The 13,169-nt window shown below is 38.6% G+C and overlaps 2 protein-coding genes across 7 annotated transcripts in view; both read right to left on the reverse strand.

Moving 5' to 3' along the window:
- The window catches only part of LOC310808007 (butyrophilin subfamily 1 member A1-like), an 11,942-nt gene extending 7,033 nt beyond the window's left edge, over nucleotides 1-4,909 (reverse strand). The window contains exons 1-4 of one of the 6 annotated variants that reach the window (XM_083674703.1): nucleotides 4,689-4,909; nucleotides 4,423-4,443; nucleotides 1,561-1,640; nucleotides 1,199-1,309 (exon numbers count right to left, since the gene is read on the reverse strand). In XM_083674703.1, coding sequence (XP_083530829.1) covers nucleotides 1,199-1,309; nucleotides 1,561-1,633 — 184 coding nt within the window. In that variant the 5' untranslated portion in view covers nucleotides 1,634-1,640; nucleotides 4,423-4,443; nucleotides 4,689-4,909. Of the gene's footprint in view, nucleotides 1-1,198; nucleotides 1,310-1,560; nucleotides 4,164-4,422; nucleotides 4,473-4,688 lie in introns of those variants that run through there. The other 5 variants (XM_083674698.1, XM_083674702.1, XM_083674699.1 and 2 more) reach the window with 5 other exon arrangements.
- Nucleotides 4,910-7,550: 2,641 nt separating this feature from the next.
- On the reverse strand, nucleotides 7,551-11,010 carry LOC310813094 (butyrophilin subfamily 1 member A1-like; the record flags this gene model as incomplete). The annotated part of the gene is made up of 5 exons (XM_083681937.1): nucleotides 10,923-11,010; nucleotides 10,079-10,399; nucleotides 9,815-9,883; nucleotides 8,322-8,348; nucleotides 7,551-8,074 (listed from the first exon to the last, which is right to left on the reverse strand). Exons 2-5 carry the CDS (start codon nucleotides 10,395-10,397, stop codon nucleotides 7,551-7,553), a joined length of 939 nt encoding a protein of 312 aa, XP_083538063.1. The 5' UTR covers nucleotides 10,398-10,399; nucleotides 10,923-11,010.
- Nucleotides 11,011-13,169: the final 2,159 nt, after the last annotated feature.

The following is a 13,169-nucleotide window of genomic DNA, read 5'->3' on the forward strand; positions in this document are numbered from 1 at the left end:
GTCTGATGGTTTTTCTTTTCTTGCTATTTGCTTGCTATTATTAATTATTACTATACACAGTAATCTATTAAGTTAGTTTCTCATGCTTTATAAAATCATACAGGACAATGAACAAGACTTTACCTAGACCAGCGTTTCCCAACCGCTGTGCCGCGGCACACTAGTGTGCCGTGAGAGATCGTTGGGTGTGCCGTGAGAAATTATTCAATTTCACTTTTTTTTTAAATTAACATTTATTAATTATTATCTGCAAATAAAATGCCATTGTCGAGTGTCTGTGCTGTAATATAGTGACTGGCAGAGTAATGTAATATTCGTCCGGGTGGCAGCAGGTAGCTAATTGCCTCGTTCCTTCTTAGAGACAAGAGAATTAGTGACGCATGCGACAGGTCGTGGTGACAGTGATGGAGAAGTTTTTAAAAAGGAAAAAATGGGCCCTGGACAAGATTCTGACCCAGGTGAAGTAGCAGGCCCTAGTATGAGTGGTGGTAAAAAGAAACTAAAGACGGTGAGCTCGAGGCAATACAGCGAAAGCTATCTTCCAACAGCGCCATGGTGCCAAGCAGCTTAAACGCCATCTCCAAACGAAACACCCGTCGCTTCAAAACAAGCCGATGGCGTGAAAACACAGGGAAACAGGCAACTTTTATGAGAAAAACCACAAAGGTAAATGAGAAAGCCCTCAAAGCTAGTTACCTAGTTGCTGAACTCGTAGCTAAATCAAAAAAGTCCCACTCTGTGGCAGAGACATTAATACTACCTGCCTGCAAAGCCATTGTCAACGAGATGCTCGGCCCTGACGCGGTTAAAGACACAGCTAAAGTCCCGCTCTCAGATACACAATTGCCAGGCGTATTGATGACATGTGTACAGACATCGAAAGTCATGTTTTGGGAAAGATACGTATCAGTAGGAAATTTGCGTTGCAACTTGATGAGTCTACGGATATTAGTGGACATTCTCAGCTCTTGGCCAATGTGCGTTTTGTGGATGGAGATGCCATTAGAGAAAACTTCCTATTTTGCAAGGCACTGCCAGAAAAAACAACAGGAGAGGAAATGTATATAATATTGTAATTATATATACTGTATCAGGCTACAGAGTGTCATTTTGTAATATTTTTGGTTGGTGGTGTGCCCCAAGATGCTTCCAATGTAAAAAATGTGTCGTGGCTCAAAAAAGGTTGAAAAACACTGACCTAGACAGCAGAGTAGAAAAGATGAAATCAATAACAGTCCCATGACTCCCAGTAGTATATGAAATGCAAACCATCCATCTGACTGCCTTGCGATCTCAGTTGAATCAGCACCTGCAATGTTTAATAGTATGTATAGATATCGTTATGTGGTAAAACTAATAGCAATTAAATTGATAGTTCACCCTTTTAGAGGTTTTAGCATATTTTTGACTTATTTTTAACAAAGGGTGTAAGGTGAAAGGTCCAAAAGAAATTAACCATCTCCTTACGTGTGTAATACAAAATGTTATCTATCTTAAGAGTAAAAAACGGCTACAGAGAGAATTTATTAAACGAATAATTTGTAGTTTAAGTTGTACAACCTGCAATGGGTGCACAGTCCACAAAACCGATGAGGAATTTCAGCAAACGGGCTTTCTGGATCCACAGTCCCATGATGCATCTGACATGGAATATAAAACTTGGGCCTTATGTAGTAATAAAGTTGTAGTAGTAGTAATAGTAGTACTAGTACTTGTAGAAGTAGTACAAGACATTAGAAAACTGTTACAGTCATTAAAAATACATCTGCAGAGCTGTTATTCAATGGTTAAACGTCCTCAGCATTGCAGATAGAAATGTAATTCATAGAGCAGCTAACAAGACTCCCTAAACATCACAGATATTCACACTTGTTCTACACAATGTATAGTATTTCTATCTGAACCCTTCCAATGTTGCACCCTCCTAGAGAATATAGTATTCACCTTCTGTCAAAAGGTGATGACGTCACATGAATTTAATCATCAAAAATAATACTTGAAAATTATAAGTCCCGCCCCTTTGGGGCGGATGTGGTGGGATGTTGAGGCTTGCACAATGAGACGTTGGTGAGAGGACAAGGTGTTCTGCTGATTGTGAAATTAGATTTAGGAACTTGACAGTTTTGTGAGGATGTGGTCACCCCCGTAGGATATAGAACCGTTAGAACGGCTGGATTAGGGGCCTTTTCTCTTTCTAGGAAACCAGGGTCCCTGAACTGGCTGAAGTTCAACCAAGGGTCAGCTAAAGTTTGTCACTGATAAGTGCTGTGTGATGTGTCGTATACTATAAACATACTATAAACGTTTATTGCCTATGAGGCTTAAAATAAAAGCTGAGGGTTAAAATGTGCAATTAAAAAAAAAAGGCAATTAAAAATGGTTAGGCTGCTAATCTAGTGGTAGTAATGTGTTCAATAATGAAGAATAAAAATAAGTGTTCAATAATGAAGAATAAAATGGGGAATTAAAAAATGGTTAAATTTTTAAAAATGTTTAGTTTCAAACATGGGTATGACACATGTCGCGGGCGTGTCACTGATAAGATCACGTGTTTCCCTGGCAAAAAGGTGTATATGTATGACCCTGAGAGCTGGTCACAACTGATCAAAGACTTGTGACAGCTGCATCAGATCGATCTCTCTCCACCATGGAGGTGCAGTTGGGTGGAAATGGCTGTGTGTTCTACCTCTTGTTACCTGATCAAGTGTTATGGTAACATCACACTGCTGGTCATTTCCTCATAATTACACGTGATATATCTATCTGATAGGCATCGCATGAGTCTTGCATTGAGGTTCAACGTTTTTCAACGTTTGCCATGTGTGACAGTGAACCTGCATTCTGTAATCCTAGTTTTTGTAAGCTATCCTGAAGCATGTTCTAAATGTTTTTTCAAGAAAAAAGTGGCTTGAAAGTCTTGGGATCTTTAGCATTGAGCTGTAAGACCAAATTGTTAGGAAAGTATTTGTTGGTCGTACAAAGCTTTTGGCTTTTTCCTTTTTTTCTACATGCCAATGGAACAGCATTTTTAGCACCTTTTTTTTATTTGAGATGGATATGGGAAGTTTAGAAATCAATGCTGGATAACAATACAATCTGACTTAAAGAAGCGTATTGCATATCTTTGAATATAGACATGTTGCATATGTAGGTATGTTCGCAAGTAACATGTCAGTAAAGAAAAGGGTAATGAAAGTCATAGCAGCTCACCACCAAAAATCTGAATTTGACTATGGGTATTGTCTCTTATTTTAACCCTTGGCTTGACATTTTAAATGTACAACATGTACCGCTATATTCCCATAGACACATATAGAGTTCATGAAAAGTATCACTAATTTGGATCGTTATATACAATGATCCCCCCCCCCAAAATGACTTTTGGAGCTATTGCTTGAGTTGAGTCTAGTGTGTTTCAGATGGTTGGACGTTTGGTTGTTCTGTTTTAGAGAGGAGAGGTGATGAGGGCAGGTGGATGTTCATCATGAAGCTTACTTTGTTTAATACCAGGCTAGTTTGTCTGGTGAGACCACACCAACTCATTGCATAGCTTGTTAACCAACTGGTCCCGGATACACGTAATGTACGTGCACTACTAATTCAGAAATTCATTTTTACACCCATTGGTCGAGAGGGATACTAACTAGCCAACTAGCATGCAGTGGGTGATATTACAGAGAATAATGCCTTTAATGTATTATTACAGAAATAACTGCCAATAGGTTGTCATTGAATCTCCCCCCATAAAATGTTGCTGTTCATTAGTTATGATCTCAGTTTTGAGCTATGGTGAAGCGTAACAGTGCATATGCAAAACATTGTGAAACTGACATTTATTTTGACTTTTGTTGGACATTCAATATGTAGGCTAGGCTATATCTTACTGGTTGTTTGTAGTCTGTCTGTCTATCTCTAGTGTGTGGAAAGTATCCAGCAAATTGGTTCTTCGATGAATATGTGTAGGCCTAGTACTTGTTTCTGTGGTCACCGAAACTACAGCATTTATAGAGAAGTCAAGCTGCAAAAATGCATCATGGAATGTTGCCACTGGCCAGGCAGGTAGAACTAGTTACATATCAGGATGTAGTTGAATTATCTGTCAACCTGTACATTTTTCATCGTTAGGGGACACAGTTTATCTGAAGCTAATCTATTTCCAGTTTTTGTGAGCCAAATCCAGAATGTATTTTATATATATATATATATATATATGGATATGTTCATTCCAATGAGGGATAAGTGTTTTTGATCCATGAAGATAAATGAACAAGGTCAAAATGACATTCATGATTCATTCAAAAGCTCACTGTTTAATGTATTAATATTCTGTATATATACATATATATGCATTACATATCAAAACATTATGTGTCAGGTACTGTAACAACTCAAATAAAGTAAACGAATACGAGAGATTCTTACCCAATTGCCAGCAATGCACGTCTGTAGAGGGGAGTTAAGATATGAAAGTCCTTTTCAGATAGGAAATTAGTTTGTTCAGGTGTTAATAATCAACTTGAGGTGAGTAGATTTCATTAATTGGATTGACAAAGAACAACACACTGCCATCAGAGCATTGAAGGCCTAACGCTGTTTTCAGAGTTAATATGATAGTAATTAATCCAGGGCTCAAGTCAACCTGGCATTGTATTGGATCCTTTTTAAATTAAAACTATAGTAATTCTTACCTGAACGCTAACACCACACGTCTATAGCAGAGTCTGTCAGTTTAAGATCAAGTAAACACTTTCGTTTCCACTCACAAGGTTTTTCTTTTCCAATCAGTAATGTTTAACCACACTTTGATATAGATAAAAACATCCGAATAATACATTATGTTTGTCTAGTTACCGTTAAATGCTTTCAGTAGCAAAACAAATTACAGTATTTCTTCTAATTACATTGTTATATAGCAATGAAGTTTCTTATTTTCATCTGTTTTATGGTTTAGAGGCTCCCTCTAGAGACCGCTTCAGTTCATGGTTTATAGAGCATTAAATGAAACATATACAGTATTCTATATACCAGCCTGATTACAAACATGTCTGTACTATTTATCTTTGTATCGGTTTACAACATTTAAATGCAACTGGAGTTGAAATGTTGTCCTTTTCTGTGTTAGTCAGGGTAAACATTAAAGACTGACCTTGAATTTCATTTTGCTAAACATAAAAAGAATCTTCTGAAATTGGTAAGAATTAATTCATCATATAATACGTTCAGCCAAGTTCAGTTGAGTATGCGGGAGACTGTGGTTAAAATCCAGTGCAAGATCCATCAAATATCAATGCATTTCCCGATTATTATTATTTGAGGTATTGTTACTAATCTCATACTCCCATAGTCTAGATTTTATGACTATATACTATATATACAGTATACACTGTTTGAGTCACGGCACTAGCAGCAGTTTAACCATTTATTGGATGACAATGGTAATACATTTAAGCTTGACGTATATTGGATGGCTCTGTAGAACTCCCTGCCTGGAGTTAAACGACCACGACAAATAAGTACACAATATGGCAGAGAGCCCAAGAAACCCGCCATGGGCTTCTTACAGAGCGACCGTGTGGAGCGAGGCTGGGGGTGGTGGGTGGAGGCTGGGGGTGGTGGGTGGAGGCTGTGGGTGGAGGCTGGGGGTGGAGGCTGGGGGTGGTGGGGCGAGGCTAGGGGTGGTGGGTGGAGGCTGGGGGTGGCGGGTGGGACGACCACACAAAACGTACTCTCATAGCCAGTGCAACAATGTCACAACTGATGAATGCGATGGAGGAGCGTCAACTTAGCCGCTTTTAACTCTAGTCATCCTAAACGAAGGTCCACGGGTGGGACAACTTGTTAGCGGTAGTTCGGTAGTTCGGCTGTCCAAGTGTAGTTAATAAACTTAGATGAAGAAAGGAAGCTACAGAGGTCCGGATGAGTCAGTTTAATCGTCTTTAATTAATCATAACTTCATCGTTACCAGTAAGTCAACAGTAAAAGCATTGATTCTGCTTGGTCTTAATACAATTCTCGGCTGCGTTTTCAGCTGGTGTCATGTCTGTTAACACTAGTCATACCAAATGGACGGCCACAGACGCGATGTTGCACTATAATAAACATAACTCTGCTGTCCTTCCCTGACTTTAACTATTTTACAAAAAAACATTGCTCCAATTTCAAAATCATACGTAGAAATATATCTGGAAGCATTTTCATGGTCTCCAAGTCACTTCCTGAGGTGTGTGCATCTCAATATAGGAATAGCATGATTTATTTGTGTTTTTACCATTTCTGATTTCTCTAGCTTCATTGGAGTAAAAGTAAATATACTTGAACATTTATGTTCTGTAATTGAGTCAATGTACTGTGTAATTAAATTTAAGAAACAGTTTAGAAACAGTTACAAAATGTAATATGTTACATCCAGTATGACCAATCACATTTATTACATACAATTATCACGTAAAGTATATAAACATGGGGAGGCCTGGAGGTTAGAGAGGCCGGCCAGCAATCGGAAGGTTGCTGGTTTGATGCCCACTCCAGGAGGGAGCCTAATGTGAGCTGGTGACTGGAGGGTTGCTGGCATCATATCCAGGTGCCTACCACTGCCGTTGTGACCTTGAGCAAGGCACTTAACCCCTAACTGCTCCAGGGGTGCTGGAAATGGCTGACCCTGAGCCCAGAGCCCTGTTCTCCCTTGGGGGTGTGCATGTGTGTTGTCTCGGAGGGGGCAAAAATGACCACATTCCAACAATTGATTGCATGGCCAATAAGCAGTCTTCGTCTTTAAACATGAATACGTTCACAATTGCTAAATGGGTATCTCATTCAGAGTATAATTATGTTTTCACAAGATGAATCATTACAAAAACACAACAAATCTTAGAAATACAAAGTCAATTTTTCCTCCTACCCTTGAATGATCTTGCGTCCTAACAATCAGAAAAAATATGTTTTAGATAGATGAACATACACATTGAATAACCTAATCATACACTTGTTGTTATACATGCAACACTACTGCATCATCTGACATGAGGAACTAGCAGGTGACCAGCTTCATCTATTACATTTTAATGTATTTTAATATTTTGAATATTTATATTTTACATATTTAATATTTGCTGAGGTGACAGAACCCATATTACATCTCACCACAGCCACTGTGGCTTTCTGATTACTTTGAGCCTCTGGATTGCTAATCTCACGGTGCCAGACTAGTGTGTCTAAATATATTGGCACCTGAGTGGACTGTATGACAATTCATTTAGGACAAAGTAAAGGTGATTATGTATTATCTTGGCTCTGATTCAGAATAGACACAATTTGAAAATAAGAATTTGCAAGCCCACAAAGTTTATTTTGGAATTGATTTGTTCTAGTTCATAATATAACTTTTCTAATTATCATAATTATTACAATAATAGTTGTATTTATCGTAGTAGTATTTACAGTACGGGCTGAATCCTGATAGGATCAGCATCATTGTTCCATGTCGTTCCATTGTGCTCCAGTTGCATTATGCCTACACCATACAACCTCACAGCAGCTACTTTTCCTGAGCATTATGCTGTTTTGCTACTGCTGCAGCTGGACAGAATCGTGATAGGAACATCATCATTGTTCCAGGTTGAGAAAAGTGGACAGACTTCATCCTCATAACCTGGTCCATCGTCAAATGAGTGAATGAGTGAGCCGTCCTCTGCATTATAGAAAGTCACCTTCTTCTCCTTACAATCTAAATAGACACTGACTGTGTTTGGAAGTGTCATATTTAGGACATACTCCTCATCATCCATGGCTTTAAGTCTTTGCCCATTGGACAGCCTGATTGCCCAGAAGCCATTGGCAGGGCTCAAAACTAACTGGCCCTTCCTGTTAGCTGTTGCCATGGCAACACCAAGCACCCAGTCATCCTTTCCCTCCACACACACCTCCCAGGAGGCCCTCGTAGGACAGCCCAAAGTGCCCAACACATAAGGATCTTTGTTAAAATGTCTTGGTGCCTCATCTCTCCACTGGACTTTTTTCTTATCCTCTGATATCTGCAGGTTAGGGTGAGCTGTGTCCACATCCAGAATGACATCCACTGAAGAGAACATAAAAACAAACATGACATGGAATGTTTTTCTTTATTCACTATATGTTTTTACTGATTCATGAATTAATCCTTTTGAAGTTTTGAATACAATAATTCGTTCAGGAATCTGAAAGGGATGATTCACCTTCAACCAGAAAAGGTGAATAAAACTGAATAAAAAAGAGAAACATATGAATAAAGCATTAATTCATTCATGTATCATTCAAGACAGCAGTAGATGCAAGGAGCCAATTACCTTCATATAAGTGTACCTGATTGATATCTGAAACAAAACAGGAAATGGGAACACAATAAGATTTACAAAGTCTCACATTTCATTCAAACCATCACCATGTAACAGAAACGTATTTGGTTACAAAGGCAACTGGCTACAAACCAAGGTTACACAACTCTGTTTTCCATACTGATACAGGCCAGGTTTCGGTATTGAATTATGCTGTATAACAAACTTCACTCGCAAAATATGATTCCCAAATTCGTTAGATTATAGGCCTACTACATTAGGCAACACTCCTACAGCTGCATTGGTAGCCAGATTAACAAGTTACAGGTACCTGTAGTGCTTCTTTGATTCATTATCAGTCTTGATTCTTACAGCTTTGTGTTGATATATCAAAATATGATTCTCACATTCATTAGGCTATGTGTCTACTGCATTTGGGGCTGTGTCCAACAGACGCGTTTTTCAATTCGCCAGCTCCTTTTCACCGTTGTTTTCAAAGTGAAGGAAGTGGTTTGCGCACTCGTGCCTCACTGTTTTTAGAGGAGCACTCCAGACGTACTCATATTGAATTTTGTTAAACTGAAAATGTACTGTAACGACCCTGTGTAAGGCCCGTTAGCAGCTCCGCCAAGGGAGTTAACCCTCTTGGTGTTGTCGCTAACGCGGCCGGTTTGTAAACGGAAGATTGCGAGTTCGATACCCGCTTAAGGCAAGCTACTCTACCCCGCCGTTCGCTACAGTACATACTTCTGTGGAAAATTAGGATGTCTTACACTAGTTTCTGAAACAAATATATACAAATATATCATACTTTTGTATGAAACAAACACTCTCTAAATGTATTTGACCCACTCCTACTAGCAAGCTACTCTATTACTAGCATAAATGTGTACGAAGTTTGTGTTAGCATAATCGCTAATCGTTGCTAGCTACCTTGCCAGCTAAAGCACTGTATCAGGTAGCCTAGCAACAACAGTCACGTCTTTTTCCACTCCGCTTTGAAGGCCGCTGTTTCAGATACAGAAGCGTCACGCCTCGCTTTTTGGTGGAGACTGCCCCTTAGGCTACACTCTCCACTTTGTACCCTATTATGGCTTGTGACATACGATCGATCAGAGACCGAATCATAGTCCCCTCTCCGATTTCATCAATTAAACACAGCACTGTTGCTGCAAACTTGAATCAAGTGTCAGAAAATCATCCCATTTCTCGGATGATGGGGAAATCGAAATGAATAATAATGAACACTAGTAGTGATACAGTGGGAGGAAGTTTGTAGCCATTCTCTGGTTACAGCACTGAGTGCTTGTTTGTGTCCCCAAAACTGCAAGCGACGTTCAACTTTACCAGCATAAAGCCTGGTGTACGCAAGATACAACAACCATTTCATTGTTAGAATGTTTAGAACACTAAGGAACATTAGGAATTAGTTCTGTGTTCTGAGAGGAAAGAAACATAGAATTTGAAGCCTCTTGAAATCATGGAGGTTTCTCCATCACACTCACCAGTCATCTGGGCTGAGTCCTCACTCTTCAGTCTCTCTACTTCAGTCTTCAGATCACATATCTGTTGTGCTGAAATTATAGAGGAAAACTGGGACATGAATTCTCTTGACAGTGGGCAGGAAAGCAATAACACTTATGTCCACAAACATGGTACTGTTATATGAGTATTGTACATAGTCATTATTATATTATTATTATTATTATTGTATTGTTAGTACAATATGATATTGTACATATAATAGGTTTTTTTCTTTCAAATCTCACCATGTTGTGTATTTTCAGTGTTCACATCCTCCACTTGTCTGCCTCTATCTATCAACTGCTTGTCTCTCTCTGGTTGCTGTTTGGTTAGTTCATCCAGTAATCTGTCTTTCTCCTCTAGTTGTTGGTCCTTCTCTCCCAGTCTCTGGTTCATCTCCTCTAGTTGTTGGTCCTTCTCTCCCAGTCTCTGGTTCCTCTCCTCTAGTTGTTGGTCCTTCTCTCCCAGTCTCTGGTTCATCTCCTCCAGTTGTCCGTCTCCTAGTTGTTTCTGTGTCCCCTCTACCATTTTGTCTTTCTCCTCCACTTGTTGGTACAACTTCATGTCTGGAAGAGAGTGGGGAGTTGGGGTTAGAACATCACATTTATTAAATAAACCGACAGACCATCTTAACTGTTCTTCTCCTCCAGAGTTGTATTCTTATCATTCTGTTTCTCTCCTTTAGAAGTGTGATGTCCATCTCTATCTCTGAAGGGGATTTGAACACATGATTTATTGACTGTTGTATAAGCAGGAAGATCATATAGATGCACTAATGTTTTGATTTTTATCATTCATTCAAAAATGTAAAAAACACATTGATAATTTCTCTCATTTACACTTCTCTGGCGATCAACAGCCATCTGAGTTGAATAGAGGGAGGGAGGGAGGGAGGGAGGGTGACTGAAGTGTGTAAACGATATTGGGAACATCAGAATTTTGTGTCTGCAGTATACAACACCACCTATACATAAATACAATAACAATTTAAGTTACAACATACATAATTTAAGGTTATACATAGTAAGTATGTGCTTCTCTTACTTTATGAAGTCATTAAGTGCTCTATAATGTGTTCAGCCGCTTTACCTTTCGAGAAATACCACCAACTGATACTGCCCGACAAAGCCAAAGTACAGTCGCTGGCGTAACTGAGAAAAATAGAGACTAGCAGCAGAGTTTATATAAATAAGCATGGTAACCACATAGTTAGACAGTATTTGTTCACATCTCAAATAATACATCTATTTGTTTACATTTTTTAATCTGCAGTCTGTAGTTACTGAACGTTGGCTTTTTCGGGCAGTGTAACACCAACTGTAATGGCAATGTGAGCTGCTATCAGTAACAGCATTATACATCTGCAGCAACCAGGGCGCCTATACAGAAATACAATCTCATATCAAATGTTCATCAAGAGGCTAATTCTTACTAGGTTTGATATCTACAAAACCCTGTCTTTCAGAATCAGAAGAGATACGCTTACTGACACATGTAAAATGTAACATAGAAAATCTATTACAGCTACAATAGCACTTCAGGTGTTTAGAAATATCAATGCAAAATAATAATTTCACCTATTAACTGCTTGTTTTTTTCTTTGGTGTAGGTACCAAGTATAATTGAAACAGTACCGTAAAATAATGGAAATTCATTCATTCGGTAGTAATGTCAATTTACCTTTGTTTGAATAACTCCCGCTGAATCTCTTCTCCACTTACATTACTTCTTCTCAGTGACGTGGAGGAGCACAGCCTCCTACTGACGTTGTACTATAAACAGTACTTTATGACAGCGAAGTGCACGTTAATGTGCAAAATGAATACAGTTAAATTAATAAGTTGCTTGGAATGAGTCAAGTTAAATCACTATCTGGCCTCCTATCATGAGAAAAAAATATAAATATATAAGGATGAGACATTAGAAGTATGGTAACTTAATGTTCAATTTAGTCAGAATGTCTGCCGACAACAAAATAAGTTTAAGAGTAAAAGCTATACCGAGCAGAAGGGCTCAGTTAATATTAGCGGTCAGACTCAAACTGGTAAATGAACATTATAAAAAGTCCTTAAAAGAAAACATTGAATACAATTAAATGTACTGAAAATGCATGTGGTTTTGAGGTGTACATTTTGTTATATTCTATAGGGAAAAGTCTGTACCTCAGTTACTCTGATACGAGTGTCCTGCCGCTCATATACCTTTTAAGCTATTCACTGTTACGGTTGAGAGGCAGTGTGGTGGACCCAAAAGCGGAGAGATACTCAGACCACAGCGCGAAGTGTACTTGAACGGGTATTTTTAATAAGAACGGGTAGGGACACGGGAACAAACAAACACTGGGAGCAACGATAAAATAAAGACGGAGAAAACAAGCTCCGTAACAGAAGTACACGCTTAACAAGCGGTAGATAATCTAGACGGGGAATACAGGGATAGGCGATACTAACAATGCTGACAAACAGACAGGTACTCACAAACAACGGGGAGCACACGGAGAGAATCGCGGACAGGGACAAGAGGGAACAAACAGGCTAAATAGCAACCGGGACAGAACACACAGGTGAAGCGCGTGAGGGTGATCCCGGCAGATTGGGAGGCCCTGACCCGTGTGGCCGGAGGGGGGCGCCAGAGTCACCAGACAGAACCCTCAGGCGTGACAATTCACACCATTTCAACTTAAAATGTGCCAAAAACGACCAATTATCAGCTCTGATAAAAGCTTTTTGATACCTATTAAACTTTTACATTAAGGGGACGTTTGTAAAGCGTTCATAAATGGTTTATAATTAGTTAATAAATCACTTATAAGCAGTTTATTATTCAATTATAAACCTCCAACAAAGAGTTATAACTCATTAGTTATGGAACAGTGACCAGTGGACCATATGACCAATTGACCAGGTTATGAGGATGAAGTCTGTCCACTTTTCTCAACCTGGAACAATGATGTTGATCCTATCATGATTCAGCCCATACTGTAAATACTACTACGATAAATACAACTACAATAATAATAATAATAATAATAATAATAATAATAATAATAATAATAATACTTATTATTGTTATTATTATTATTATTATTGATGATGAACTAATAAATAATAATTTCAAAAGATTATTTTTATGTTTAGCAAAATGAAATTCAAGTTCAGTCTTTAATGTGTACCCTGACTAACACAGAAAAGGACAACATTTCAACTCCAATTGATAATAATACAAATAATACAGACATATTTGTAATCAGGCTGGTATATAGAATGGAATACTGTATATTTTTCATTTAATGCTCTATAAACCATGAACTGAAGCGGTCTCTAGAGGGAGCCTCAA

This window comes from Argentina silus, assembly GCF_951799395.1.
Source record: "Argentina silus genome assembly, chromosome: 1".
Lineage (NCBI taxonomy): Eukaryota > Metazoa > Chordata > Actinopteri > Argentiniformes > Argentinidae > Argentina > Argentina silus.